The sequence below is a fragment of the Lates calcarifer genome, linkage group LG20, assembly GCF_001640805.2.
Source record: "Lates calcarifer isolate ASB-BC8 linkage group LG20, TLL_Latcal_v3, whole genome shotgun sequence".
NCBI lineage: Eukaryota > Metazoa > Chordata > Actinopteri > Centropomidae > Lates > Lates calcarifer.
Genome location: NC_066852.1, coordinates 12,403,304 through 12,430,660, shown reverse-complemented (window position 1 = coordinate 12,430,660; position 27,357 = coordinate 12,403,304). Strand labels below are relative to the sequence as shown.

Here is a 27,357-nt window from a genome sequence, read left to right as displayed (position 1 = left end):
GAGACTTTGCTAAATCAGCTAAAACTATACAAGAGATTACATCTCTGTCTATGTGCTTGCTGGCATCTGTATTTGCACTAGTATATTCACATTCCCATGTTCTTGGACTCTGAAGGCAGTTTAGCCATTCTTGAGAATATATAGAGGCCTCACTAACTCGTGACAGCTGTGTCAAACCGCATTAGTGGTCAGCATGACTGGCTCTCTTGTTCAAAGGCAAAAGGCTAAATCTCTAATTACAGAAACCCCTTCAGCATAAATCCATATGAGCCATCTTCAGATTTATTCATATATGATATTAAGTAGAGCTGTCACTTTTTAAATAAATAAATAAATAAATAAATAAATAAATAAATAAATAAATAAATAAGCAAGCTTTGAATGAAAGAGAAACTATCACATAATTCAAGTGATGTAATCCAAAACTAACATTTTGTGGTAAAATTGACATGATTCCATTTATTTGCCTCGGCTGCCTCGCTCGAGTGACAAGCTAACAGGTGACTCAAGACTTCTTGTCTTGATAAATTTATCATTGCATTTTTGAAAATCAGCAGACAGCCTTACCTTGATCCTATCCTGTCCTTGATTTTTCCATCTATGATGTTGAATCCAAAATGCTGCCACATGCTTGGTACAGTTTGTGTTCAGTACCTTAAAGCTTTACAAACCAGTCAAGCAAAGTTTATGATAAAAGCATTTAAGAGCCCTTTTACCCATGAAATGTGCACTCTTCTCTTGATCAATAAAAGACAATATGGGATTAATCTCTGTGTGTTTTTATCAGTAGTTAGTTTTCCATCCAAATGTAGGGAAAGTTTTCACCAAATCTCAGTAAAATTGGCACAAGTGTTTCCATCCACACCCTTTATGCAAATATTGGAAGTTGATGGCATAATTAAGAGTTACAGGCAAACCTCAAGTGGTGAAAAAAATATTTGTTTCATGTATTAATTTGAGGAAATTTACAGTCCCCTCATCACTCCACACAGATCTGATGTTTTTGCTCTGTTCAGTGGAACAAAAGCATGAGTGACAGTTAACAATAACTTAATTCGCTAAACCTGTTTCCACTGCACTTTATCAAATTTTGCTAATATTGAAACATAAACTTCTCCACTTCAGTCAAGCATAAAAATTCAGAGGTTTTGGGGTTTCCACTAAGGTTTTTCTATGTGCACACTGAAAGCATACAACAGGTGGATGGAAACACAATTTCTGTTTGTCTCTAATTTTTCAGTTCCTCTCCCCGTTCCTATTTTCTCTCCTTTTGTTTTATTTTTACCTTATTTTTCTCTCTTTCATTTTTTTTACTACTGCTATTAAACATACCACAGCAAGTGTCTTGACTATGGTACTCTGTACTTCAGCCAACCGTTTGATATTGTTATAATACAGATCATCTCTTTGTTGAAGTTCAGCAGTCATGCAGATCTGTCCTACACAAATATGATGGGCAACTGACATACAGTACGTGTAGTACTGCATCCCTTTGTGAAAGGGATGCGAAGTGCCAAAAACTTCACAAGGACAATGGGAGACCTTAGACCATACTGTGCATAATTTATTTAACTATCTACCTAAGCCTGCCTTTAGTGAATGGAAGACATCTACCTCTCAAAACGATGGATTCCTAATATTAGATAAAGATCATCTTGACTCCACGGGTTCACTGGCTTGCCCACCAGTGAGACAGGTCCTTAATGGAAACTGAGAAGACCCGACATTGCCTTCCCATATTAAGTGCCACAGTCACACATATCCAGGACAAAGTACACAAAAAAACTGCCACAAGGCTGAAGCTCCTATAAGGAAGCACAAGTTCATATCCGACTGCATTCGCCTGTCACTCACAGTTCAAATCCTTTCACACCAGCTGAGTCATACCTCCTACATTATGTCCACTTGTGACATTTTTGGCCTTAACACTATTCAGAGCAAGGTCACACCCCTGACTCTTTCCACACTGTCTTATAGGAAACCAAGATTTCAGTTCCCCCAGTGTCCTAGCTGATCTCATTGCCAAGAGGAAGTCCAGCAGGCTGGCATGACAGAAACTTAAAACACCTCTTCTATAAAGACTAAAGACTGTCATGGCTGCTCCCCAGTGTGTCTAAAGACCCTAAAAAGGCCCAACAAGGGGACAGCAACCATTTCCCACTGTCAGAATGTACCAAAACAGTGAAATGGATTGGATAGATAATGGTCTCATGTGTTTATGTCACATTCGTCAACACAAATTATTAACATAAGCAAGTAGCTGCTTTCATCCAAAAGCTCTGATAAACTCACTGTGCGTTAGCTGCCTTAACAGCAGACAGACCAAGTAAGCATCCTGTGGGTGAACATAGTGGAGCATCTAGCAAATAAACAACCTGGCATTTCCCACAGGAGCTGGTGGAGACTGAAACAGAACTAAGAGGATGAAGGTTGGATTTGAATTTGACAACTTCAAATGAATGAGAGGGTTACTCTGTGTCAGCTAGATGTGTGAATAGGCAACTGTTTACAATCACCCTATCAGCTTTATAAGGTGGCAATACTATGTCAGTCATGTTTACAGCTTGTTGCACTGCCCCCAAGGGGCCAAAAGTATAAATGATCCAGGTTTAATTGAAAATACCAAAGAACTACTTTGTTCCACACCAGAACACAGGCTGGGGAATATGGACATGGTTATTATGAAGATCATACTGCAGAGCAGTTGTATGGCTGAGAGAGCCATGATCCTGTACCGGCTTACCTGTGCAACAAAAGATCTAAAAACTGACAAACTAACCAGCAAGATTTAGAGAGAAAATCATACATTTTGGGTTTTATCTAAAGTAGTAAAGCAGGTGCTAAATATAGCTTCCAGTCGATCTCTGACACAAAGCTCAATTCCCACCTCTTATTGAGTTTTCAGACATGGTATGATGCTACAAGACTCAGACGGTAGAAAATAAGTGCATGAGGGGAGACAAGATAGATTATTTTTGTCCTAGCTTACGACATTCAAAATGATGGCCTGCCAAGGATGCCTCCAATTACTTGTCTGAGGATTGATTGTTTAATTTTAATCATGACAGAGTGGCTGAATAGCTTAAAAATAAATGAACACGTACATTTTTTGTGTGAATAAAAGACCAACAACAACAGCACTACAGAGTATGTATACTGAATAGTGAAACTGATTTAACCAATTAATGAACTGAGATTTGAGACTTCTTTCATAATTGTTAACTTACAATATATAACACACAGTACTATAAATCAATGAAAATTGTCATATTTGCAAATAACCTGCACTGCTACTCTTTTTTTCATATTTCTTTAACTTTTGTGGTTCCTTAAGAGCAGTGGAAACAGAGACCAAAGACCAATTATGGAGACGAGTGAGTAATTGAACACCTACCTGCTACTTGCAGGGATGCTGGCCTTTGCTGCCTCTGTAGGGAAAAGAGTGTAAGTGTTAAGTATAAATTAACATTTACAGTAAGCACTGAGCAAACTCATTTTTACTAATGCTGTTTTATGATGAATGTGTGTAAATGTTTTACATGATATACTTTGATACAAGCTGATAAAAATAATGAACCTCTTGAATTAAGGGCACATAAGCCCCACAGAAAAATGGTGAAACTGCTGACCCATAGTCCCAAAGTGTGGGGCTGTAGTTTACTGTGAACTGCTACTGATATTGGCCATCAAACAGCACCATCTACTGTTTGACTTAGGCTTAGTCTGTCTGTGAGGATGCAGTGAGTGAGACATCTTGGAACAAGAAAAGTACTCTAACCCAATGTCAAAAGCCCTTATGGCAATTTATGTGGGTGATCATTAATTCTCTTTTATTCCTTTTTATAGTATTTTGAAACACATGCTCTAAATACTAATATGGTGTAAAATTCTTTGGATTGGAAGTTGACTTTCATTGTATGTATAAGTTACCATAGAGCCCTGCTTACCAAATAACCAATTACTGTGTAGGACCATGCTGTACTGAGTTTATGGTTTGCAACATTTCAGTGCACGAGATTGATTCCTTCATTACAATTTAAGAGGATGCCTCATATTTCAGAATATTTATCCTTTTTTTCATCTTTAACATAAAGCAAGTGTAAGAGAAATCTCCAAGCTCCATTTCAGCATTTTGAGTGACATAATATCTAAGTATGGCTAGACGTTGTTCTTGAAATTTACTTTTTAGATAAAGAGAAGAGGTGTGGTGCTATTATTCTGCAAAGCACATAATCCGTAAATTCAAAATGGGAGCATTATAATCACGTTAAAACAAAACTACATGTAATTTAAAACATAATTATTGTGGCTTTACTTATGCTCTGCAATCATCACATCATCTGTGTGTTAACCCCTAACGAAAACAAACTAGAAGGTCGTCAGGGGTCGGCAGCTGTATGGAGATGTACAGGAGATCAGGATGCTCATTTATATAGGCAACATAAAAACGTTTATATCATGGTTAATATACCACCAACAGCGTTACGTATAAAAATCATCCAGTGTTAGCTTGAAATGATCTTGCTTGTCTTTTTTGTCAAAGGGCACAAAAGTTTCAACTAAATATTTTAATGATATAGCTGGTAAAATTTTAGATTCATTTACCTATTGCTCCTCTCTGCATATAACACTATAAACAGGTGCTTTTCATACCTTATTTAAAGGACGAAAAATAAAAATGTCTCACCTGTGTTAGCAAGAGAAGAAAAAGTCCCGGATGACACGGTTTACCTTTTAACTAATAACTGTTCGCTAACATTACTCTGACTGTAAAACTCCTCTGTTACTTCGCAAAAGTCAACGCTTCGTACAAAACTTTTACACCCTCGCTAATGCCGTGGTGGAACACCGACACACTTACTAACATAGCAATAACTCCAAGCTCCAAACTGTCCAAAAGTGCCTCTTCTTCTTCAAGGGAGACGGTCTTTTCCGGTTGGAGGGCAGGCAAGGAGGGACATGAAAAGGCGTTTCTGTGTTTAAAAAAACAAATGGCCAAATTCCCAAAAGAAATGAATCCAACATTTTAAAAAAATCTTGAATTTAACTGCTTTTTTTCCAGTGTTTCAGAGCAAACAGCACTCTTTCACAGCAAACAGTTTTGACATGGTGCTGCAGAAAACGCGCAGGTGGATTCAATAACGTTAATTGATGGCTGCATTCCACTTAGTGGAGACCCTGGTATTGTGTGTGTGTTGACTTGCTGGGGTAGCAAACCGGTACACTTAACGGAACTGAGCCTTCATTTTCAGCCTGTGCTTTTCCTGCCATGTCAATTCAAAACGTCTGCTGTGAAAAAAGCTCCCTGTCCCTCATTTTTTCCGCCACTGCGCTGCATGAGCCAGATATTGCGAGTGGTGCTTAGTAAAATAAAAAGTAATAGTCCGTAAAACATATTTGGCAGGTATGTTTTCTCATTTTTGCAAGGGAAGTGTTAAGTGTAATGGGAAATGGTAGCATTAACAGCTCACTGTCACTGCTACAAGAAGAGTTAAGAGCAACCTTTCCACTGGTTACAAACGTTAAGAGGTACTTTACAGAACACAGGGCGCAGACATGTATAAGCCTACATAACTCCACAACTTTGCTTTATTCCTTTTTGAGAGTATCGATAGATTTTCTGAGTCATACAACAAATAGTATAGGTAGTAAGCACTTAAATCATCTGACATAACCAAAATTTAAAAAGAAAATAGAAATGTAACAAGTGTTTGAAAAGCAGTGTGGTTATCAGGCTTACAGAGAGTGTCAAGGTCATGATAGACAAGCAAAAGTTTTAGTCAATGCACCTGAACAAAATTAACAACCCATCAGCAGTCTCATTTTCACTATATTAATTTTCTTTCATCATACTGACTTGGTTGCTCCTGTGGTGGTAATCAAAACTGAATTGCTTCCACATAATGCCTGTGGATCATGGCCTCGCAGGAAGCTTGAAGGATTCATGTGGGCACATAAACATTAACTTAGAAGAATCACTTAATGATATGACATTTACAGGAATAAAACAGGTGTAATTAACTACCCACCACGGCACCAGAAATAATGAAGATCAGTTCTCCCTTGTCTGATTGTCAACATTTCTTTTGTGCTTTTCTCGCAGGAGGGTCATAGCTACAAGTTAAATAATAACTTCTGACACATGGAAAAATATTTCTGTGGTACGAGTCTTCTTCATCTAATTCTTGTCACAGTGTGCGAGAAGGCAGCTGAACACAAAGTCTTCACCGCCACGCCTGAGGAGGAGCCACAGACGGAGCTTAATGACACACCTTCTCATGGCATTAAAACCTGATTCATCAGAAACCGTCAAGAAATATCCTGATTTCTCGTAGCACCTCCACATTTTTGGGCTACGAAGTGGAATGTTGAGGGAAATGTGACAAACTTCCTGCCCAATCTCATTTTTGCTTTGATCCCCACACAAACTGTATTTTCTCTTTCCTGAGCAGTACATCTAAACACATGCCTCAGTGAATGCATACTTTTTTTGCATGATGTCTTTGTCGGAAGCCAGACTTTTTTTTCTTTCTTTCTTTCTTTCATTTTCTTTTTTTTTTTTTTAGTTGGGCTGGATTTATAGCAGTGTGGGTTAAAAATAAATACTTTTTCAGCAGTTCAGGGAAGCCAAAAGATACAGAGCCAAACAGCATATCCTTCAGTCTTGCATTAGCATTTCCCTCCAGTTGAAACTGTGATTGGGTCCATGAGTCAGAGGCAAGATGGGGGGGTCGACCAGCTGCCACACCCCGGTCTCTCCCATTTCTTCACAAGCACAAAAACCCAAATAAGGAATCTGCGCAAAGAGGAGACAGATGTGTATGTTATCAAAGAAGAAGAGATGAGGAGAGGATAGAAAATGAAAGGGGCGTTGTAACTAAAGGAGCAGGCTGACCTTTCGGACGACTTGGACAAAGTCCTTGGAGTTTTGAGGGCTCAGGCCTTGTATCTGGCGAGTGCAGGCCTCCAGGGAAGAGGCATGGGCCACAATCAGGACTGTGTTTCCTGTGTGAAAGACGTGGAGAACCACATTCCACAGATAGCATTAGTTTACTGTAATGTTTATGGACACTCAGTGGTTGATAACACACAGCTTGAAGTGTTCAGGCTCTTTGACACATTTATGTAGAGACTGGGACAACATCCAAAGCAAACATTTTGATTCAGAAGGCCAGCAAGCTGAGAACAAAGTGCTTATTAAAAACTGCAAAATACAATTACGACACCATATTCAGTTACTAGGTTTTAGGGTGTGTATGTGGAGTCAGGTACACTTTCTTTGTGTAGGGCCAGCAAAGCAGGACCCTGTTTCACACAGATCCCATTGTTTAGTTGTGCTCAGTGTACAGTAGCCACCACATGTTCAATTTAGCTCAGGAAAGCAAAAACAGTCCAAGAGAAGCTTTAAAAAGTAATTGTCTAGAAAAGAAAGTAGCCAGTGTAAGCCAGTGTGCTAAAGTTTGTATTAATTTGGATGCATGATGAATCCACTTTACCCAAGTTCTTGTTCTCTGCCAGGATCTCTCGGGTCACTTGGAAGCTCCTGCTGATGTAGGTGTCATAAGACTCTGACACCGTCAACTTACTTATGGGAATATGAGGTCTGGAGACAAAACAATAAATAGAGAAGGTTATTGTAAATCGCAGCATCACAGATAAATGAATATAGATTCTATATAGCGCTGGAGTGGCTGTGTACCTGTATGTTGTGTCCACACTCAGGTTAGCAGTGGCCAGGTCAGCTGGAGGGATCCAGGTGGGCAAACATGTGCCTGAAACCCACTTGGTCCATTCAAACAACCCAGGCTCCACTCGGATTTTTGTCTTTCCCTCCTGCTGGAGACCTGGCACAGAGCAAAACAGAGAGAAGCGGTCAGAGAGGAAGATATCTGGTCACATCTGCTTGGTAATGTAACTTTGTCTTGCTGTGCTAGAACCTTTGTATTAAATCTATAAATACACCTTCACATGAAATCTTAGACTTGGTGCAATACGATTTTGACCAAAAAAAAAGTTCCAAAAAGAAAAAAAAAATCATTAGTTGCAAAGGAGGCCTTTTTGTTTCCTAATAATGTCTTAAGTACCCCAGAAGATTTGCTGTAATTCAAGCTTTAAAATTATAAGACAAATCTGAACTGAAGGTTTCATATCCAAAAAAACAACACTAAAAAATCCAACATTGTCAGGCAGCAATAATCATTTTAAATGTATTGTACGTATACCATACCAGCTGAGGAACCTGAATGGAGTGTGGTCAGAGTATTGATGAGGGCAATAAAAATGAGGTCCTACCCTGCAGGATGTGCTGAGCAGTCTGGACGCAGCGAAGAGAAGGTGAGCAGTAAACAAAGTCTATTTTTGTGTGGCTGTCCAACAGGGCTTCACCTGAGATGGACCAAAACACAGTGTGATTCCATTGTTAGGCATTGTAATTGTTATATAATCTGGGAAACATAATCCTGACTGTATGTAATGATCCTTAGAGACATAAATCCTGTGGTGACTTTGCATCAGCAGAACCTCTTTTACACTTACTTATTGATTTAAACAACACCAGGATGAACTGTATGTAAAATGTACTGACCTACAAGACGAGCCTGGGTGGAGCCAAACACAGTAATTGGACAATCTTTATCATAGTCCCGGTGACCTCCACTTCTGGCTGGCAGGCTGGGTGGCATGTTGAGATTAGAGCGAATGTATCGGCCTACAAAGAGACAAATGAGAGTCTTACAAAGTGTCTGATGTAAGCCTACAGCATGAAAATGTGTCAGTCTCACCCAGCACGCTAACCTTTGGAGTCAAAGCACTGAGTGACCCAGTGTTTCCCAAACACCACATCCATCCTCTCCCCATGGCGACACACAAACAGTCTCATCTTCGACAGGGAGGACTGACTAGCTGGCCTCGACACCTGAGATAAAGATTCATTTCAAATTGTGAGGCGTAAAGACACAAGTTGCACAGCACTAATCTCAAGCTCCCTCTTGATGCCTACGCTGCAAATTAAGAGGTTCATGAGGTTCGCGATGTTCTTTTCATGTTCAGCATGCAGCCTGAGGATACCTTTTTTTTTTGTGCACACCACAGGAAAAAGTCACACAATACTAAAACACTGTACCTGTATAGGAGGACAGAGGCCGGTGAGGCTGGGAGAATCCACAAGACTGTCAAGTAGACTGTCATTGAGCTGTCCATCAAATAATAACCCACCCACAGTGCTGCCAGAGTTAGATGGAGAGGCACAGTTCAGGATGGAGTGAGACCTGAGGATCAGACAAATACAGAGAACTCAACTAAACAGGCAAACTCAAAAATTTGTAAGCAAAAGTGTGTTTTCTCAAAGTCTTAAAAGTATCAATAGAGTGACAAGAATGAATGGAAGGAGGAAGAGAATTCTATAGTTCTGTGCCAACTGCTGAGAAAAGCCCATGACAGCAAAACGTAACCTATTCAAGGAGTGCAATAACGTGGGCGAAGCAGCCCAGTCAAAGGGCTGGTCAGGAAGCAGGCCAAGACGATGATTCATTTTCTTTTCTTTCACTGTAATCTTTCCAGTCAGCTCAGAAAACATCCCCTTATTTGTTTATATTTGTATTTTAACTGTGAAAAAATGCACACTGAACTGACAGGAATTGTGGGAGTTTGAGATAAAACTCAGGGATGTTTTTGTGGTTTTGGTTGTTTTGTAGTCCCAGTCACTAGTAAGGTGGCGGTATGTGTAATGGATTTTTTTCTTTAATGCGAGAAACACATGGCGATGGATGGACTCATGTTCGCGTTGAGTGTCATGCTTTGCTTCTGTACCCATGGACGACCCAGGTGTCGGACTCATCAGCACGGTTGACGTAGTTCTCAGGCAGCAGGCCGGACAGCCCCGTGCCCAGGGAGGTGCCGTACACCCAGCCCTCGCTGGCGGTGCTCTGTTCCACAGGAGACATGAAGATAAAGTCTCCCGTCACCAGCTCGAGCTCATCATCATTCTGAGGCACGTACGGGTACATGACTTGCAGCGTCTACAGGGGGGAGGAGGGATAACAGTGAATTAACAAGGCCAGAGCTACCACTGAGGAAGAGAAATATATTGTTAAGAGGAAGTACTAATTTAAAAAGGAAGTAGATCTACCTCGTGGTTAGCAAACCGAATATCCCGGGAGAAGAGCACAGACAGCCAGTCACAACCCGAAGACACATCCACGTTTTTGGCTAACTTCTCCAAAACTGGAAGGTGACTGGTTTGGAAGTGGTACGCCAAAGTGACATGAAGTTGTTTCCTATGGGGTTCAACATGAACATCTGGACAAAAGAAGAAGAAGAAAATGTGTGCACCAGATGTTTATATATGTATTCTCATGACAATTATATAATGTTCGCTTTGCATTCTTTTAACTATAATGGATCTCCTCTGCCATTTCCAAGCTGACACACAAAACACTGAAAATGTATTATCTGGTGATACTGCCTGCCTCATCCCAACATATGATTATAATAAATGTAATTACTCCACAACTGCTCACATATGAAGCTGTAAATATACAAATGACAATCTCTTAAACTGCATCAGTCTTGATCAGGCCTGGGAGGACCCATGTCCCATTACTGTACACTGTGTCTACGAGACAGTCTTAATGTATAATGAGATTTTCACCAAGAGGACTCAAACCTGCTTTAGCCGCCGCTTCGGTGGCAAAATCAGCTGCAAAACTCTTCAGCACCTCCGCCACCTGCTCCTCCACAAAGAGGCCAATAAAGGTTGAGGAGGTGTACAGCTCCAGGGGGAGGGGCATGGGTATGCGACCCTTCCATTTGGCCACGGTGGACTGAAGAGCATCGCACAGAGCCTCCACCTTCCCATCGGCACACTGAGAACAGCAACAGGAACAGGAAACTCAGCATCAACACTGAAACAGTGAACAGCCAGTCATTATACTGGATATGCATAGACAACACGCACATTTGTGCACAGACACCTAGTAGCCACTTTATTCAGTACGCTTGTAGAATCTAACACAATCCAATGCACCAGCTCAGCCTCAACAAATAATAATGTTCAGTTCTGATTGGCATTGGGACAAGTTTTAATTTAACTATACTTTTATTACATATGTTTAGTTTGCAGTGGTGTTGAATACAAGTATATTAAGATGTGTTTATATTATATTAAGGTGTTTCTTACAGCTACAGCTTCTTACAGCTGTTGTATTAGATTGTTTAAAGTGCCAGGGAGTCTATATAAAAACTGCCATGAATGGTGAGTTGTGCAGTACTTAAGCTTAGTGCCAATAAGTAGCATTTGCTATGTATGGAATCATCATTATATCAATGACATCAAAAGCAACATGAGACATAAAAGAACAACAAAGAACTGGAATCATTATCAAACAAGACTCACAGTCTGCAGCCATGCTAGTGGCTCCATGAGGCTACACTTAGCACTAAACACACCACACTCTCCTACAAACTGAGAAATACAAATATAAACTGCAGGAAACCAACATTTAATAAACACTATATTGTTCACCTTATTATGAGGAGCTTCACTGAGATGAGAAAGCACATAACAAAATGTATGGTGCATAGACCTGGCATGTCAGAGCATGAACATGTATTAAAAGAAATAACCCAACGCTTTCTACATGAGCACTGACAAACACAGACACACACAAAGAGACATGCTGAGTCTGACCATGAAGAACTGGCAGAGGGTGATGTGGGGGAAGATGTTGTGCGCCTTGTTCTTGCCACAGGAGAGGCGGGACTGCTGCCAGAAGTGTGAGAGCTGCTGGAGCAGTGGACCACTGGGCCGCAGATATAAAACATATTCTCGTGGCAGGGGGTCATCTAGGAAAGGGTCATCCACATGGGAGAAGAGCCTGGAGGGACAGATGCAGCCAAGAAGACTGGAGGTGAGGACAGCTAATGTCCAGCAGAGGGCACTACTGACGCAACAGCACAGTGACACGTCAATGTAGAGTTGTAAAGTTGTTCATAAATATGTGTGAGAGAGCATTTGAGGAAATGTGTTGTTCTCACCAGTCACAAGCTGCCTGGACATTTTTGCCTCCTGTTGAAACCAGAGCTTTCAAGCTGCAAAGAGAAAGAGAAAGGGAGATCAAAGCACAGTCACAAAATCAATAGTTTCTCTTCCGGCCTGGGTTTATTAGGAGGAGATTGCTTGCTGTGTTTCCACGTGACGATGAACAAAGAACAAACATCCCAAGAGAGCAGTAAACTGACAACAAGTACACTATAATTCATAACAGGAGTTCATTATTCATACCAGAAGATCATGAAACAGCACTGATGCGGATGTGAAACAGCCATATTCTTTGCTATGAAAACACTTAACAATTCTGGTTCTATCATCAATAATGTGTTCACCCACCCACTGGATACAAATCCCCATATTCAGTGCATGCTGGCTTCAACAGGAAGCTCAATCCTGACATGATTCTGTTACAAGCAAGATTCAGTCCGTGATTAAATATCGACCACGGTGTTAAGAGAGGAGAAGGTTTCTGGGGGAAATCAGTCGCAGTCACAGTCTTGGTTAACAATTCATATCTGCAGCAGACAAAAGTCACAATATTAAGACCCCCTAACGCTGAGAAAAAATGTAATTAATGCCTTCTGTTTTAGTGTAACAGACATAAATAAGAAAAATGCAGAGCCTGTGTCCCACAACATGATTTATCTGAGTCTTTTCATAAACTCCAACTTCTCAAGATGTCTCTCTGCAACAAGAGAGAGCTGATTACATGATTACTCCTGAGTGCTCAAAATCTAATTAGTGTCTTTTTATAAAACCTCTGGTATTGCGGGCCACCTCTGAAGGGATTCACTGATTCGAGCAGCTTTCTTGAGAGGACTAACACAGAATATCTAAGACGTGACTGTCATTCTGAGGGTTTACGTCTCTGCCCTTCTTTCAGTCAATCAGCTCATCAGTGACACACTTGCTGATCACACTCGCCTCATACAGCCTTATCTGCAAAGATGTGGCACACAAGAGCCCAAATGTCCACTTAATATTAATAAAAGAAAAATACATAGGATTATGTGTGGCAGATAAGAGCACAATGTATGTGTGAGTATCTCAGGTTTTACAAACAGTGAGGTGTCTGAATTCATTTTAAAGCTTCTCTATACAAGTAGATAGTAAGTAGACCTTTGTGCGTGCTGCCTCTGCATATCACAGTGGCTGCTTGTCAAAGATAAGTTTAGTTGATGGTTTAGGTGTTTTTTTTTTTTTGATAGTATAAAAAAATGGATCTCACATAAATAACTACAGAAAAAAATTATTGGGTATATGGCTCATTTCGTTATTAAGCAACAGGAAATGAGTAGCACATTGTCTACAAGCCATGCAAGCCCGTCTCTTTCAGCTCAAGTTCTTTGTGTTATGTGAAATAAAGCACAGTCCAAAGTCAATGAGAATTAATCACCCATTCATTAGATAACTAAAAACAAAACCTCAATGATGCTGCCATGCTTTATCTAAAGGCCAACTGTGCTGCCCCTAAAGACAGCGCTGCTTTCCACAGCTCTGAATGGCCGTTCTTATGAGTAGAAAATAACAATCTGCAGCTGATATCAAAGTAAAGTGAACAAGCAGGAAGTGTCGTTAACTGTACCAACACCCAGCCACCATTTGACTTCATTTATAGCGCGATACAGACGTGCTGTCGATGTCGACAGTGTTCACTGTGCCGCTCTAGCGTTCAAATTCAATGAGCCATTTTTACATTTGTCCCACTGAGAGGGTCCTAGATACAGCAAAGCCCCTGAACCCTGGGGCAGTGTGCCAAAGCTACAGCATCGTAACAGATGGCTCACACAGATCTACTACAACACACGCAGACAAATATATGCAGGGTGAACGTGAAGTGAATGTAAGATACGAAGACAGAGAAGTGCGGTAAACCTTAGACTGGTCTCCTGGTTATCCACCTAAACTGGCCTACAACTGTTAGATGACAGACACAACATTTTACCTCCATTTTTATTCCTTCAGTATAAACAACTACTGCATGTAGAAGGCTTAAGACAGAAAGTCGTTTGTTGGCTACAGTTGTATTATTCAGAGATTCCACCTGGTGCTGTGTGGAGGAGGAAAAGAAGGGGATTTTCGCTCAGAAGGCATGATGGGATTACAGGCAGATGTGACTGAGACGTCACAAAATCCAATCCAGGCCAGAACATTGGATTGCTTGCCTCTTATCTCAATGGTATTTTATGGAAGTGAGCCCTTGTGACATGAAATAATAGAGAAGGTCTTACCGCTGCGGCAGTGAGCACGCTCACAGAGACGATACAAGGTTGACTTGAATTTAATCTTTTTAGGCTGCTGAAATCACTAGAAACTCTGCTTCAGTACAGTCAAGAAAAGTCAGATTTCATTCATGTAGCCCAGTATCACCGATCAAGAATTTGGCTCACGGGACTTTACACTCTGTACAGTATACAAGTAGTATCTGTCCTTGGACCCTCAAATCAGATAAGAAATACTCCCACCAAAAAGTCCACTTATGGAAAAAAGAAATGGAAGAAACCAGAGGAGCAACAGATATAAACAATAACATAGCATGGTGTTGCTTGCCATTTTTAGGCACTAATGTGACATACTTCTCTGCAGGAAGGAAAATAACAGCAATGTCTAAAGCCAAAGAAAAGACTCATAACCACAATATTAGCCATTTCCGGCTCAACAAAAAAAGAGTGGTCAACACCATGAGGCCATGACTGAACTAGACTGAACTACTTATGATTGTATTTCCATAACTCTATGGATGATGATCTAACCTATCCCTTTTTTTCCCCAGGGTCATGGTTTGTTTTGTTTTCGAGAGCATTCTTCTGCTTGATGAGAAAAGAGGCAATTAGGTTAAGTAGCAAAGCACAGTGTGTTTGCTTCTCTGGTGAAATTGCTAAGTAAAGTGACACTTACTAGTTAGAGCCTAAGCTTTGTGCACACCACGCTAGACTACAACACTGTGTGTATTATCAGTGGCTGTAACCCCACAACGATAAATAACAGCTCCTGTTCCCATAAAAGCAAAAGTGCATTTCAAAACAAAATACACCACCTGAAGTTTAACACTGAATGTAATTTGTGTGCCGTTTGTAAAGCTGATATTGAATCATTAGAACATCCGACATGTTCTAGCTTCAGAAAAATCAACTTTAATCCCCTTTTAAATCATGTACTTAATTTTATATAATAATTTACTTTTATGTGTTTATTTATTCATTTACATTTATACATTAATTTCTTAACTGAATTATTTCTGGCATTTGGGAACCCAGCTGTATAGAAATGGACTAAGACCATGTTATAGGATGTCTGAACCTTTGCATATATGCAGTTTTAAAAAAAAAAAAAAAGCCTAGCTGAGCTCAGACTAAAGTGACAAACCAGCAGGAAGTCATAGCACACTGCCAGATGTACCTTTGAGGTGAGACATATGAAACCCATCTTTCACAGAGGACCACATACGCTGTCTTGGTTATACAGTATAGTGATAGTGTCTCAGTGAGCCACTTCCTCACTTTTTACATCCACTCTTACACATAACAGAATAACTGAATCAACAACTAAATGCATGCAGGCTATAAGTATGTAATTTTTATCACAGATAAAAAGAAATAAACTAAACAAACCACATTTAAAACTACTCACAAATGAAAAAAGGTTTCAGTCTGCGCAATGAGAAACCTCAGCACATTTCCAACCGGTTTTCTCAAAACGTGACACTTTCACTTTGAGGTTTGGTGACAGATCTGCCACCAATCTGTGTTTTGTCTCTGCTGATACTGCAACTGGAAATTATTTTCATTGCTGATTATACTTTTGCTTATTTTCTCAATTATTAATAGTTTGGGAGTTAATTATGATTTATGAAACATACTTATCATACCCATTCACCAAGAGAGACAATACTGTTGTAGACACAGACACTCATCAAACTATCTGTTCTGCCAATAACAATAATCCTCTGATGACTATAACATTTTTAATTTGCAGATTAAGACACTTTTAGTTGGAGGGCCCTCACTGGCTGGTATTTAGTTCTACTATCCTTCCCAATTCAATGTCCCTGCTGGCCTTTAAAATGCATGGGTGACTTTGAGCATGTTCTTCCCAAGTACTGCAAGTGCTGTCTTTTTCACACTGGACATAAAGAAGAACGTGTTCAGATTATACAGTGCTAATTCTGTTTTGTTTCCATTTCCTTTTGGCAAAAGAAAGAGGGACACCAACATATCCAGCACTCGCAGAGAGCAAGAGAGGCATGACAGGGGGCTGCAGAGGGAGCGGTTCAGATTTATATCCTGGAAAAGGAGGCACTGGTGACAGGAGATGGAGCAGTGCCGGGCAGAGTTAGCAAGGGACGGCAGAGATCTGCAGAGGCGCTTCTTCTCCCTTATGGGCCAGCTGCTTGATGTTTTGGTCAGGAAGGCAACATGTCCTGCAGCACAGCCTTGTGCACAGCATCTGCTGTTATTTTAAAGAACAAATCAATATTTTTGTGACCAAGGATTTGTTTGTGCTGAGTTGAATATTCCTGTTTCAAATTTCTTTCCTGTCTGTTCCAATGTAGTTTAGACAGTCGTGGACAAACTGTCCTCAATAACTGCGTCTAACCCCGAGGCCTCTCCTTTGCTCTTAGCGAGAACTGAGCAAGTTATTTATAAACTGCATTTCCTGTTCACAGCTAAGGGAAGATAAAAAAGATTAAAGAATGTGAGGGAGAGGACTAACTCTGGATTAGGTATGGCTTCAAACCAGCAGCACTGTTTGCATAAACGACAATGACCATCATTAGACGCAGGCTTTTACTTCATTTGCACATGCACCACTGCTGCAGGCAGTATTGGAAACAGCCTTTCAGTTCACCCACATATGGCAGCTGTGCTCAGTTATTTTTTTTTTAACCCCACTTCAGATAAAATGTTCTGGCTGCCTGTTGCATGTTTAAACAGTGGTGTTTTTGGTTTTTCATATATGTAAACATCCTTTGGCCTGTTTATTATAGCCAACCTTTTACCTAGGCTTGTATAATTTTCAGGTTTTGGAAAAGGTTATCACTTCGCATCAGGCGATCTGCACACTTTTCAAAGTATATCACGAGTGAGAGCACTTGGAATTATTATACACATTGTGAAACATTGTGCTGTAAGTTATTGTGATAAAACTTGACCACATAACTGCCACGCCTTTTGCAGCTACATATCAGCCAAGAAAGAATGAGGAAATCACAAATTAAAGCCAAAAGTAATAAGCATGTATAACAGAAGTGAACAAAGCCATGGCACCCTGTTTCAGCACACAAGCAAATGTGCACACAGGCTAACACTCGCAGCTACATGCTCCCAAAGGCCCCTCCCTGACTCAGCTCTAAGGCCGAATCAACATTTCCTGTTTACAGGCCGGTGGCGAACACACATCACTAACCACTTATCGCACTAACAGCGCTGAGAGCACTGTTGCTGCCCAACACCAGACAGCACCCTAAGGAGAGCCCCATCAACAGAGGAAATGTGCTTCCCCACATCCAGCCTGGCCGACTACACTGAGGCCCTGCGAGCCCACGCCGAGCCTGAGCACCAGACGTTTCAGCCTCTTCGTCAGCTTTTTCACTAGCTGACTGCCCAGTCAGGGTGAATCATGTACAAAAACACTGTTTGAATCCAACCTTCTTTAACCTTTCATTCTTGTTTACAACAGATGTGTTATGATGTAGGATACAAAAACAGAGGGAAAAAAGTGTGGGAGGCTGTAAAAATGTAGTCACAAGCCTGATGTCTTCCTGTCAGCAAAGCAATGACATTTACCGACTGATGTTCTAATAGTAATATTTGTTTTTTTCAGGGAGTTCAGGGTCACCGTTAAGAAGTGACACGTTTTGAGGCTACAATAAATATTAAGAGGAGCAATCTGACATTTGAGAGACACACTTATTCTCTGTAGATTGCCAAGACTTAGATGAGAAAGTTGATACCACTCTGGCTTAAAAGAAGGTTTTTCCTTGCCACTGTCGCCTAGTGCTTGCTCTTGGTGGGATTTGTTGGGTCTCTCTGTGTAAACGCCATATTTTAAAGAGTATGGTCTGGATCTGCTCTGTATGAAAAGTGTCTTGAGATGACTTTTGTTGTGATTCAGCGCTATATAAATAAAACTGAACTGACTTGAATTCAACTGAATATTGTGTTAGCTTCCAGTCTCCATGCTAAGCTAAGTGAACAGGCTGCTAGCTGTAGCTTCATATTTACCATACAGACATAAGAGTGGTTTCAATTTTCTCATCTCATCAATTTTCTCATCTTTCTCATTAGAAAGAAAGTAAATAACCATTATTTCACAAACTGCTCCATTAATGGTGTAAGTAACTGGTGATAATTACATGACTGTTTTGGGGCCACAATGTTTTGTTTAGGGTGAGCAAAGTCAATAACAACACCAGCTCTTGGTGTTGTTCTTTAAAGCTGACAAAGCAGCTTTTTTGTACCACATCTATTAACAATGCCAGCTGTGTACAGCTGGTGTCTGGAACTGCTTCTCCTCCTCTCACTTCATTATTTCTGCAGAAGAGAGATGAGAAGTCCACAAGGTCAGACAGAGCAAGTCAGAGATTGACACCATTAAACAGACTGTGTGGGCCTTTGTGTGAGTAAAAGATGTTAATAATATTCTTCACAAGATTATTATGTCCATCAAGCTTATCCGTTTGAACAAATGATTATCAATTCTTCTTGTCAAACCTAAAATGAAGAGTGCATGAGTGTTATTTTTAGCGCTGCCTGACGTCAGTGAAACAAGTCAAAGTGCACAAAGCAAATGTTTCACAAAGAATACATGAGGCACAGTGCCAAAATTGTGATGCATCACGCAGCTCTCCTCAAAATCCCAGGATGTGTCATACCAGGAAAACAAAACAAGTTTGGTTGCTACTAGGCATCTTAAAAAAAACAAAACATTTATAAAACAAATTAAATCTGTAAATCTAAACTCCAGGTCAATTTGTCAAAAGGTTAAGAAAGTACAAAGCCTCAGCAAGTTTTTAAGCATCTAATCAGTCTCATCAGTAATTGTGGATAAAGTTTGCAGTATTTATCCCTTCCTTCTCTAATGAGAGAAAATGTGATAACTCAGTCAGTACATCAGACTTTTTCCTATTTGCAAATGATGTGTGAATCCCCTGCCTCAGCCGCATTCAAACCACTGTCTCAACAGAGCGCTCAGTAAAGGTCACAAGCCATTTCCGGAAATGGGCGACTTCCTCTTGGTCGTCTTGAATACAGGCTCAGAGTTTGTTCTTACAGGCTGCACACCCAGGCACCCAAGTGTCACATGTATGCATAAATTATGTGCCGTAACTAGCGGGATTATGTGGACCTCTCACATGACCTAAAGTGGTTTCTCACAGAGCTGTTTTGCATCTCGGACAACGATGAAGTTTTACATATAGGTTAGTTGTTATGAGTAAGGCAAGAGTTATGAAACTGATGGAGCCTCACGCAGTCAGCATGCACACAGACTTCCTCTTGAGCACACAAACGGATTCACAGCGTGAGAGACAGTGTGATGAGAAAGTATGAATTTACCATACACAGTCTGATCTGTTAGATGCGTTACAGCTCAGGAACCACAGTGGCTTTGATGTTTTTGTTTGAGATGCACAATGGAAAACAGACAATAAACACATCAGGGCCAATTTCTTCTGTATCAAAAGAGCAATCTGAATAATGGTATCACTGTTAAAAAACACAAAAGCTATTTGTCACATTTCAGTGAACTGTTATCACACATGACACCACACAGCATGTTCACTTTCTGACTAAAGTGTGGCAGTTGAATTTTCCACACACCAGCATCACCGTAAGAACATCTGTGATTGGTCTAGAATACCACATGACAATGTTGTATTGCTTTGCAGGAAACTTCTCTTCTGGTTCAATGCCACTGTCTACATCATGTTGGTACCAGACTGAGTAAAAAAGGATTTAGCATCTATAATTTTCCGCCCTGGTCTCCGTCACTGCAGCTGGTGTTCTGGTACATTTTTGTCATCAACTTTTTGTTTCCCTTGCTCACAGATGCCTCATAATTCCTCTGTGTAACTTAGCAAAACAAAGCTGCAGTAGATGATTATATAGGAATCTGTATCTTACACCATATTCAGATGTGTTTCTATTTCAGTCAGTTTTTTTTTTTTTTTTTAACACAGCTGCTTTGAGGCAGATTCGTGCTTCACGCATGGCTGACATGGTGGAGCCACAGACATGCCGTCTGCTTACTTTGGTGTTATGCAGTTTCTCATGCTTCTCATAACTACTCAGCACCTCATTTGGCTAAAACCAAGCCACCAATTTAGGTTTCTGTGCTCAGCCAAGCAGCACAGGGACTCTTCAGGATGATAAGTGTTGTCTCCAATTTTCAGGTGTGTTGACTCCAGTATGCACAGTTATTTTGGCCACAGGCGCAACATTTAAAACTGCATGCAGACTATTGTGTGTGTTTGTGCATGAAGCATGAACCAGGCTTTACACCACTGGTAACTCACACACAAATATGGTTCCTCTAAGCATGCACCAATACCCATATGTTCTGTATATAGTAGGGTAGACTAACTGGTGTGTTCTTTTTATTATGCACAATAAGCACAATGAAAGGACAGAACTGAAATATTCAGGAAGGTAAACTACAAAAAGTTAATACTTAACCATCGTCAGGTTGATACAAGGAAGTACCATTTACACAAATGTAATTTAGGAAACATCAGAGAACATGTGATTCATGCACTAAGGGTGAAATTAGTCATCTATTTTCCTTAAATGTACCCATCATTGAACAAGAGCAGGTTTATAGAGGTGAAAGGGACTGCATGCAAAGATATAACAACACAACAGTGCCCAGCCATCTCCAAAATTCTCAGGGGAAATTATATTACAATTGGTGCTGTGTTTATTTCACAACAGGAATTGATTCAGTGGACCTTAAGGGATGGTGCTGGACATTTTTATTAGGACACTTACATCATGTCCTCTGTATTTTATTCTGGAAATTTTTTAGCAACCTTGGGGAGAGTTTACATTCTAAAGCTGAAGACTTACATGTTTGTTGGATGATTTCGGCATTTTCACTGTAATTAAATGTGATTACTTACGGGCCAACAAAATAAATAAAAAAGGAAGTGAGGCATTTCATGTTGAGAAATAGAATGATTAGAATGCTTCTTTTTACAATTACTTTATAAATTCTAAATAAATTAGTGTCCTGGAAAGGACTATGGAATTTGGTGCTAATGATAGAGAAAACAAAGTACTTACACAGTTATTTTAGTTATGGTTTATTTAGTTTAGCCTTTACACATTTGTTCATATTTGGACTGCAACTTAACAACTGTCCAATTAATTGTTTTGTCTCTAAAATGGTGAAAAATGCTCATTTACAGCTTTTCACAGCCCAAGAGAGATGAAAACTTTCAAAGCGACCAAAATGCATTTAGAGAAGGTGGAAAATGTTTGTGGTGAGTTGGTGAATAACAAATGACAAATGGAGTGAGCTCTTACTCATCAGAAACTATTACTGCTTTCATTTCATAAGCATTTAACTGCACTCCACCCCATTAAATCTCCATTATAATCCAACCAAACCTGATCTAACTAGACTCTAGTCCAATCCTGGCACTCTACAGCTACCAAAGCCGCAGTGACAAAGTGCTTCAGCAGCAAACGAGCGAAAACCCGGTGAGACTCTGTGTGTCTGTCATGTCCTCAGATGGATCAGTTTCCAAACCTGCTTCCGACCATCAGGCACGGTCAGCACAGGGAGAGAGATCACTGTCCATCCAGCCCCTATCTGATTACAGTGGTCAATTCCTGAATGACTAAGCAGAAAATCCCCCCCACTTAAAACAGAGGCTGTTCGGTGTGTGTGTGTGTCTGTGTGTACATGATTCATGCTCTCTATTGGCTGAAAAAAAAAAAAACCCTCAAACACAATGAAGCCCTTGTCCCCTGAAGCTATAACTGATTTTCCTATTATTCGTTCTTCGTCTCCCACCAACATCTAGGGAATGGCCCGATAGCAAAACGTGCAAATCTGATATTTATTTTGATACTTGACTGCAATGTGACTGCGTTGGTGGCTGAATCAAAGAGTAAAATGTCATCTGCACAGGCAGAGATGTTTCAGATTGCAGGCCAAAAGTCAAAAGTGTTTGAGTATTGAAAGCTGTCAAACACAAAAAGATGGCACTGAATGTCTGGTCAGCTGATTTAAATCATAATTTTCAGCCTGTATTTTATTTAGCCAAAGCATAGCTACTTGTGCTTACACAAAATTAATCCACCATTATAAAGCTGTTATGACAAACAGGTTGGCAAAAAGTTGTTTTCACACTGATCAAACCTGCTGAGTGAAAGTCCAATACTCACCCTCCTTTCATCTCTGTTTTGGTCTCCATGATCTCCTCTAAACTGCGCTATGTTCACCAGCTAGATGCTAACCTTGTCTGTTTGCTGTTTGTCATTACGCAGTGTGTTTATCAGAGCTTTTTTGCTGAAAACAGTTGCCTGTTACTGCAGGAAACAGGGCTAATGCTAGCAGTCTCTAGGTGTAATCACACCAGGATTTAAAACGTGATAATATGTGAGTTTGCAAATGGACTGTTAGCAAGCTTGTTAGCACAGAGAACTTTATTTTACTTTTTCAATAACTTTTTATTGATTGAAATGTTGTACAATGGTAAACAAAATAACAGAGTGAAGTAAATAGACTAGAGAACAAGTTGTGACTAGCGCTAACTCGGCTGGGCCAGCTGGCTAGTTACTGGTTAGCACATCAGCTATAGCAGTTCGCTAACTAGTCCTGCCAATAGGCACTACATCACTGTGGTTCTGTCCACACCTATTTTGCATGGACCAGCTAGGCGGGAGAGTTGGCAGGATCCTGGGTCTGTAGGTTTGTCAACATGAGCAACCTTTTAATATTACACATAGCAGCAAAAATGAATCTGTATATTACATCTGAGTTTTATTACCAGTACCAAACTGGTGATAAAGCTCAGAAGTCATATTGGCTCTAAACATTCAAACAACACCCAGCCCAGTTGGACCAGTCCCAGCCTGGTCAGCTGCGAACACGAACTGATGAAGCCTCTTGGATGAGAGGTGAAACGTCTTCCAGACTATAACTAAGTCCAGTTGCTTTCGATTAAACCTTTCTTTGAATAACTATGACCTGGATGAATGAGAATATTCACAGAAACACCCAGCCCTACCCATTCACCGTCTTTTGCATCTAATTACTACAGGAATAACTGCTCCAGAGGAAAAAGTCACGCCAAACTAACACAACAAACTCAAACACCCAGGGTGATGTGACATCATGCACCCTCACCTGCGATGATTTGGCAGTTCACATGTACATATTTTGTATTACATAACCATTTTCTCCCATCAGTTACTGCCTACTTAGTGATATCAGACCAGACAGGCTTGAAGGTTATGATGCTAAATTATTCTGCTTCATTATAATTTTATAGCCTCGATCAAATCAAAGTGTATTAGTCTGTCATCAATAATAGATGTGAGTCTGCAAATATAACCAAATCCAGTAGCTCATTTTGTCTGCAGTGGTTCATTAGGCAGGAAGAGAGAGAGCTGCAGTCTGGCACGATGAAAGCCTGGATGACCTTAGCCAGTTTTGCAGAGGATAAAAAGGCTTAATTTTGGAGATACTGTATCTGTCTAGTTGAAAGAAAAATGACTGTTCAACACTTTCGACCTTCTTAGCAAACTTCAGATAACTGTCATCATTCATCGATAAATTTTAGTCTCTTGTTTTACATAAGGAGACAGTTTTATATCCTACAACTCAGACACTGGCACGAGTAAAAGATCTGGGCGTTAATCACGGCGCTCTGAGATTACTGCTGCCACTGACAAAAGTGAACTTTTTCAGATTTTCTTTTGTTACTTGGGACATAATTTTGAAGCACACTGCACATACAGAAAGGCTTTTGTGTGAGACGAGGCTGTTCAAATCATCAGGCTTAATATATAATGTGGGAGTCGCTGACAGAAGGAACAATGAGAGGGGACATTATGATTATAGATTATGCGATTAGGTAGAGTTCCTACGCTGAGAGGAGGCTGAGGTGTAAAAACTGAGCCATGCAGAACTTAAATGATGTAATTCCTATTCAGTGTCTGTGGCCACACGCACCATATGAAAGGCTGTATTCAGGTGTAAAATGATTCAAGGTGGTGTTAAAAAGTAACTGGTTACTACAGCGTTTTAAAAAGATATATTTGGTAAAACAGCTTCCTTTGTTAACAGCCTTAATTATCAGGTGTAAAAGAAGCAGGCATGGGTTTTATAAAGCATACTTTACAACACAAATGTTGCACTCTGCATTTCCATTTCCACTGAAAATGCGGCAATTCTATATTTATACTTTATATTTATATAGTTCCTGTTGATTCATAGTCTCAAGTACCGAGACTTAGACATCTACTACAGTCTACAAGAGGCTACTCCAAACCAAATACTTCTGCATACGTTCAGTAATTATTAACTGTTAGACCAAGATGCTGTGTTTGAGCCCACAAACACTAGTGGCAGGCAGACTATGCACTGCCACACTACTCATCATGTTTTAATGTAATTACATAATCTGCAGACTACAATCATGAGTGAACACCGCCTGTTCCCTGGCAACTTCTTCTCTCATGGATGAATGAAAAGATGTGTTGAGGAGCACACTGGAACAGGATCAGGTTTTCATTGAAAAATCAAGGAGACCTGCTAACTGAAACAAACCAACAAACCAAGCATCAGGTCCAAAAGCACGTGGACAGATGCTCAGCACTAGAGCAAGAGATTATTTAATTAATCAATTATTGGATCAAAGGAAAATTAATCAGAAAACAACTCTGACAATCAAACAATAATTCAAGAAAAATACAAATATTCAAGAAAAAATATTAAATATCTCCATTTACTACAGATGTAAACTAATATTTTCTTCCTCTGGACTGTGGGTCAGACAAAACAAAACCTTTGAATTTGTCACTTTTGACTTTTGGAAGTTTCTAACATGCATTTTCTGACATTTCATTAACCAAAGGATTAGTCATAAAAATAACCAGCAGACTCAACAATGAGGAAAACTGTTATTTACAACTTATTGTGTGTGTACACAAGTACATGTCCTTCAGTATTAATTTGAAGTACTTGTTTTTCACCATCAACAATACTAAGATACTACTTACCATAAAGTAATATGTAACAATAAAGTATTGACGGGAGACATTTACTTTTTACTTAAACTTTGATCGCAGGACTTTTGTGTACTAAAGTGTTTTTACACTGTTGTTGCAAGAATATGAATATTTCCAACAATCATAAAAGAACTATGTGACTCTATGCAACATATGCAAACTGACGTTAATGTAGTATTATGGATTTTTTTCAATAAAACAGAGACCAAACTTAACAGAGTGGCACATAAATCTCAATAAGTGACATTAAATCTTATTGCACAGCCACTGCTGCGGAGCATGCAACATGGCTGTTTAAAAGGGGTCACTTGACATGACCCCACAGGCTATGACATGTGTTCACAATATGCACAGCAAAGCAGACATGTAGCGTCCCCTTTCAGCTGCAGATATGCTTCAGATCAGCTGCTGGTGTTGATAATGAAACACGCAGAGAGAGGAAACTTTGGCAAAGAGTGTGGATATAGTGGATGGTGCTGGAAATCTTGATTCAGCCTGTTATAGTGTGTGTGTGTGTGTGTGTGTGTGTCTGTCTGTCTGTCTGTCTGTCTGTCTTGGGACAGTGCAGCTGTGTACTCACGCCCTGGTCTTGGGGAAGCCCATGGACAGCAGCACGTCCAGAGTGGACCCATGTTTGACCGTGCTCGGCCGGTTCTGGCGCTGCCTCCGCGGGGTCACTTTGGCATACAAGTCCTCTTTAGCTGCCATAACTCACTGCTCCATCGGTATGTCAGGTCCTCGGCTCCTCTGGTGTGTTTTCATTTATCAAAAAAAGGGGGGCAGGAAGGAATCGGCTGATTCTTTAAATCAGGATGACTTGTGTTGAGCGGAAGCACGTAGAAAACACCAACCCGTACGAGAAAAGGCGCATTTTAAGGGGTACGTGAACTGCTCTGGGCTGGATCAGGCTGCCTCCTGACGGCTCGCACATGAAGGGGTCAGCCATGGGAAGTCACTTCTGCTCTCCCAGCCGTGCCCCCGATTCGCAGTCCCCGACCGAGGTGAGCATGTCTGGTTCCTGCTCGCCCCTCGCATCCGGTCCCGCTGGAAGAAAAATCAGATGCTCCTATATGAGCTTCCTTTCCACACGATGTCTTATTTATGAATGGATCCTGAGTGAGCGGAGCTTCAGCCTGTAAAAGCTTGAAGCTCCGACTGCGCGGCCCCCTTTGTTAAAGGGACAGTACACGGTTTGTGAGATGACAGGAAATCAGTGCTGTTTTCAGGCGAAATACGCGCTGAAGTGAAACTAACACGCAGTTTCCTCGGTTTGACCTGCGGTTGTTACGCTTGGCCAACAAAATTAAACAAATTAGTTGTGGCGGTATGATGGAAATTGTCGATTTAGGGCTGGATAGTGGAAAAAGTTGGTCACACTTCCTGTCTGTAAAAGCGGGTGTCGACTCTCTTCGCATGCGCACTGCACAGAGCACGCCATCATCAGTTGCCATAGCAACTTATAGGCGGCAAACTTTGTAAATCTATAAATTTCTTAATTTTGTAGTTTTTATTTAATTAAATGGCCTATTTATTCCTACATTTAAGTGTATTATTTTTTGTTTTGACTGTCTGTTTTTTGTGCTTACAGTTTCATGTGAGCTTGGAACTAATAAACTAGTAATATTGAAATAATGACAATACTGATACTGTTGAAATAATAGTCTTCGGTAAAAGCAATCAGCAGCCTGACATGCTTTAGATAAGGACTAATATAGACTTTAAAATACTGAGTGGACGCTTACGTACCTATGTACACATGCATTTTATTTTGAAACCTGTCTGTGGTCGTATCAAGGACATTAACAGGAATGTTGTCCTCTCATGTGCTCTGAACACTGTTAAAGGAGAAACACAGCTTAATAATACTGTAATAGAAACGTTTAGTCCTTGTAATGATGAATAAGAATCAAATTATCTAAAGAGCCTAAAGTAGTCTTTATACTCTATCGACACAAAGGAATATTAAGGAAGTGCACCAGGGAAGGGAAAATCTAGATGATGTCATTTACTACCAGACTGCTGCTGATGCACACGTGCATCTTTATGCCTCATACACTTTATTGGATT

The 27,357-nt window shown here is 40.3% G+C and overlaps 1 protein-coding gene across 1 annotated transcript; it reads right to left on the bottom strand.

The window, feature by feature from the left end:
- Positions 1-5,561: 5,561 nt before the first annotated feature.
- Positions 5,562-26,524, bottom strand: ubash3ba (ubiquitin associated and SH3 domain containing Ba). Its single transcript, XM_018691551.2, has 14 exons — positions 25,871-26,524; positions 12,034-12,087; positions 11,687-11,873; positions 10,664-10,862; positions 10,127-10,296; positions 9,808-10,016; positions 9,122-9,266; positions 8,794-8,914; positions 8,585-8,707; positions 8,293-8,385; positions 7,700-7,844; positions 7,497-7,603; positions 6,896-7,005; positions 5,562-6,796 (listed from the first exon to the last, which is right to left on the bottom strand). The coding sequence occupies exons 1-14, from the start codon at positions 25,996-25,998 to the stop codon at positions 6,659-6,661; spliced, it is 1,929 nt and encodes a 642-aa protein (XP_018547067.1). The 5' UTR covers positions 25,999-26,524; the 3' UTR covers positions 5,562-6,658.
- Between the last annotated feature and the right edge of the window lie 833 nt (positions 26,525-27,357).

Excerpts from the sequence above, each read along its gene's own strand:
- ubash3ba (XM_018691551.2), bottom strand. The coding sequence starts at position 25,998 with ATGGCAGCTAAAGAGGACTTGTATGCCAAAGTGACCCCGCGGAGGCAG. Across the intron at positions 9,267-9,807 it reads GACACCTGGGTCGTCCATGG|GTCTCACTCCATCCTGAACT; the intron begins GTACAGAAGCAA and ends TCTGATCCTCAG. Across the intron at positions 7,604-7,699 it reads AGTGTGGACACAACATACAG|ACCTCATATTCCCATAAGTA; the intron begins GTACACAGCCAC and ends TTTTGTCTCCAG.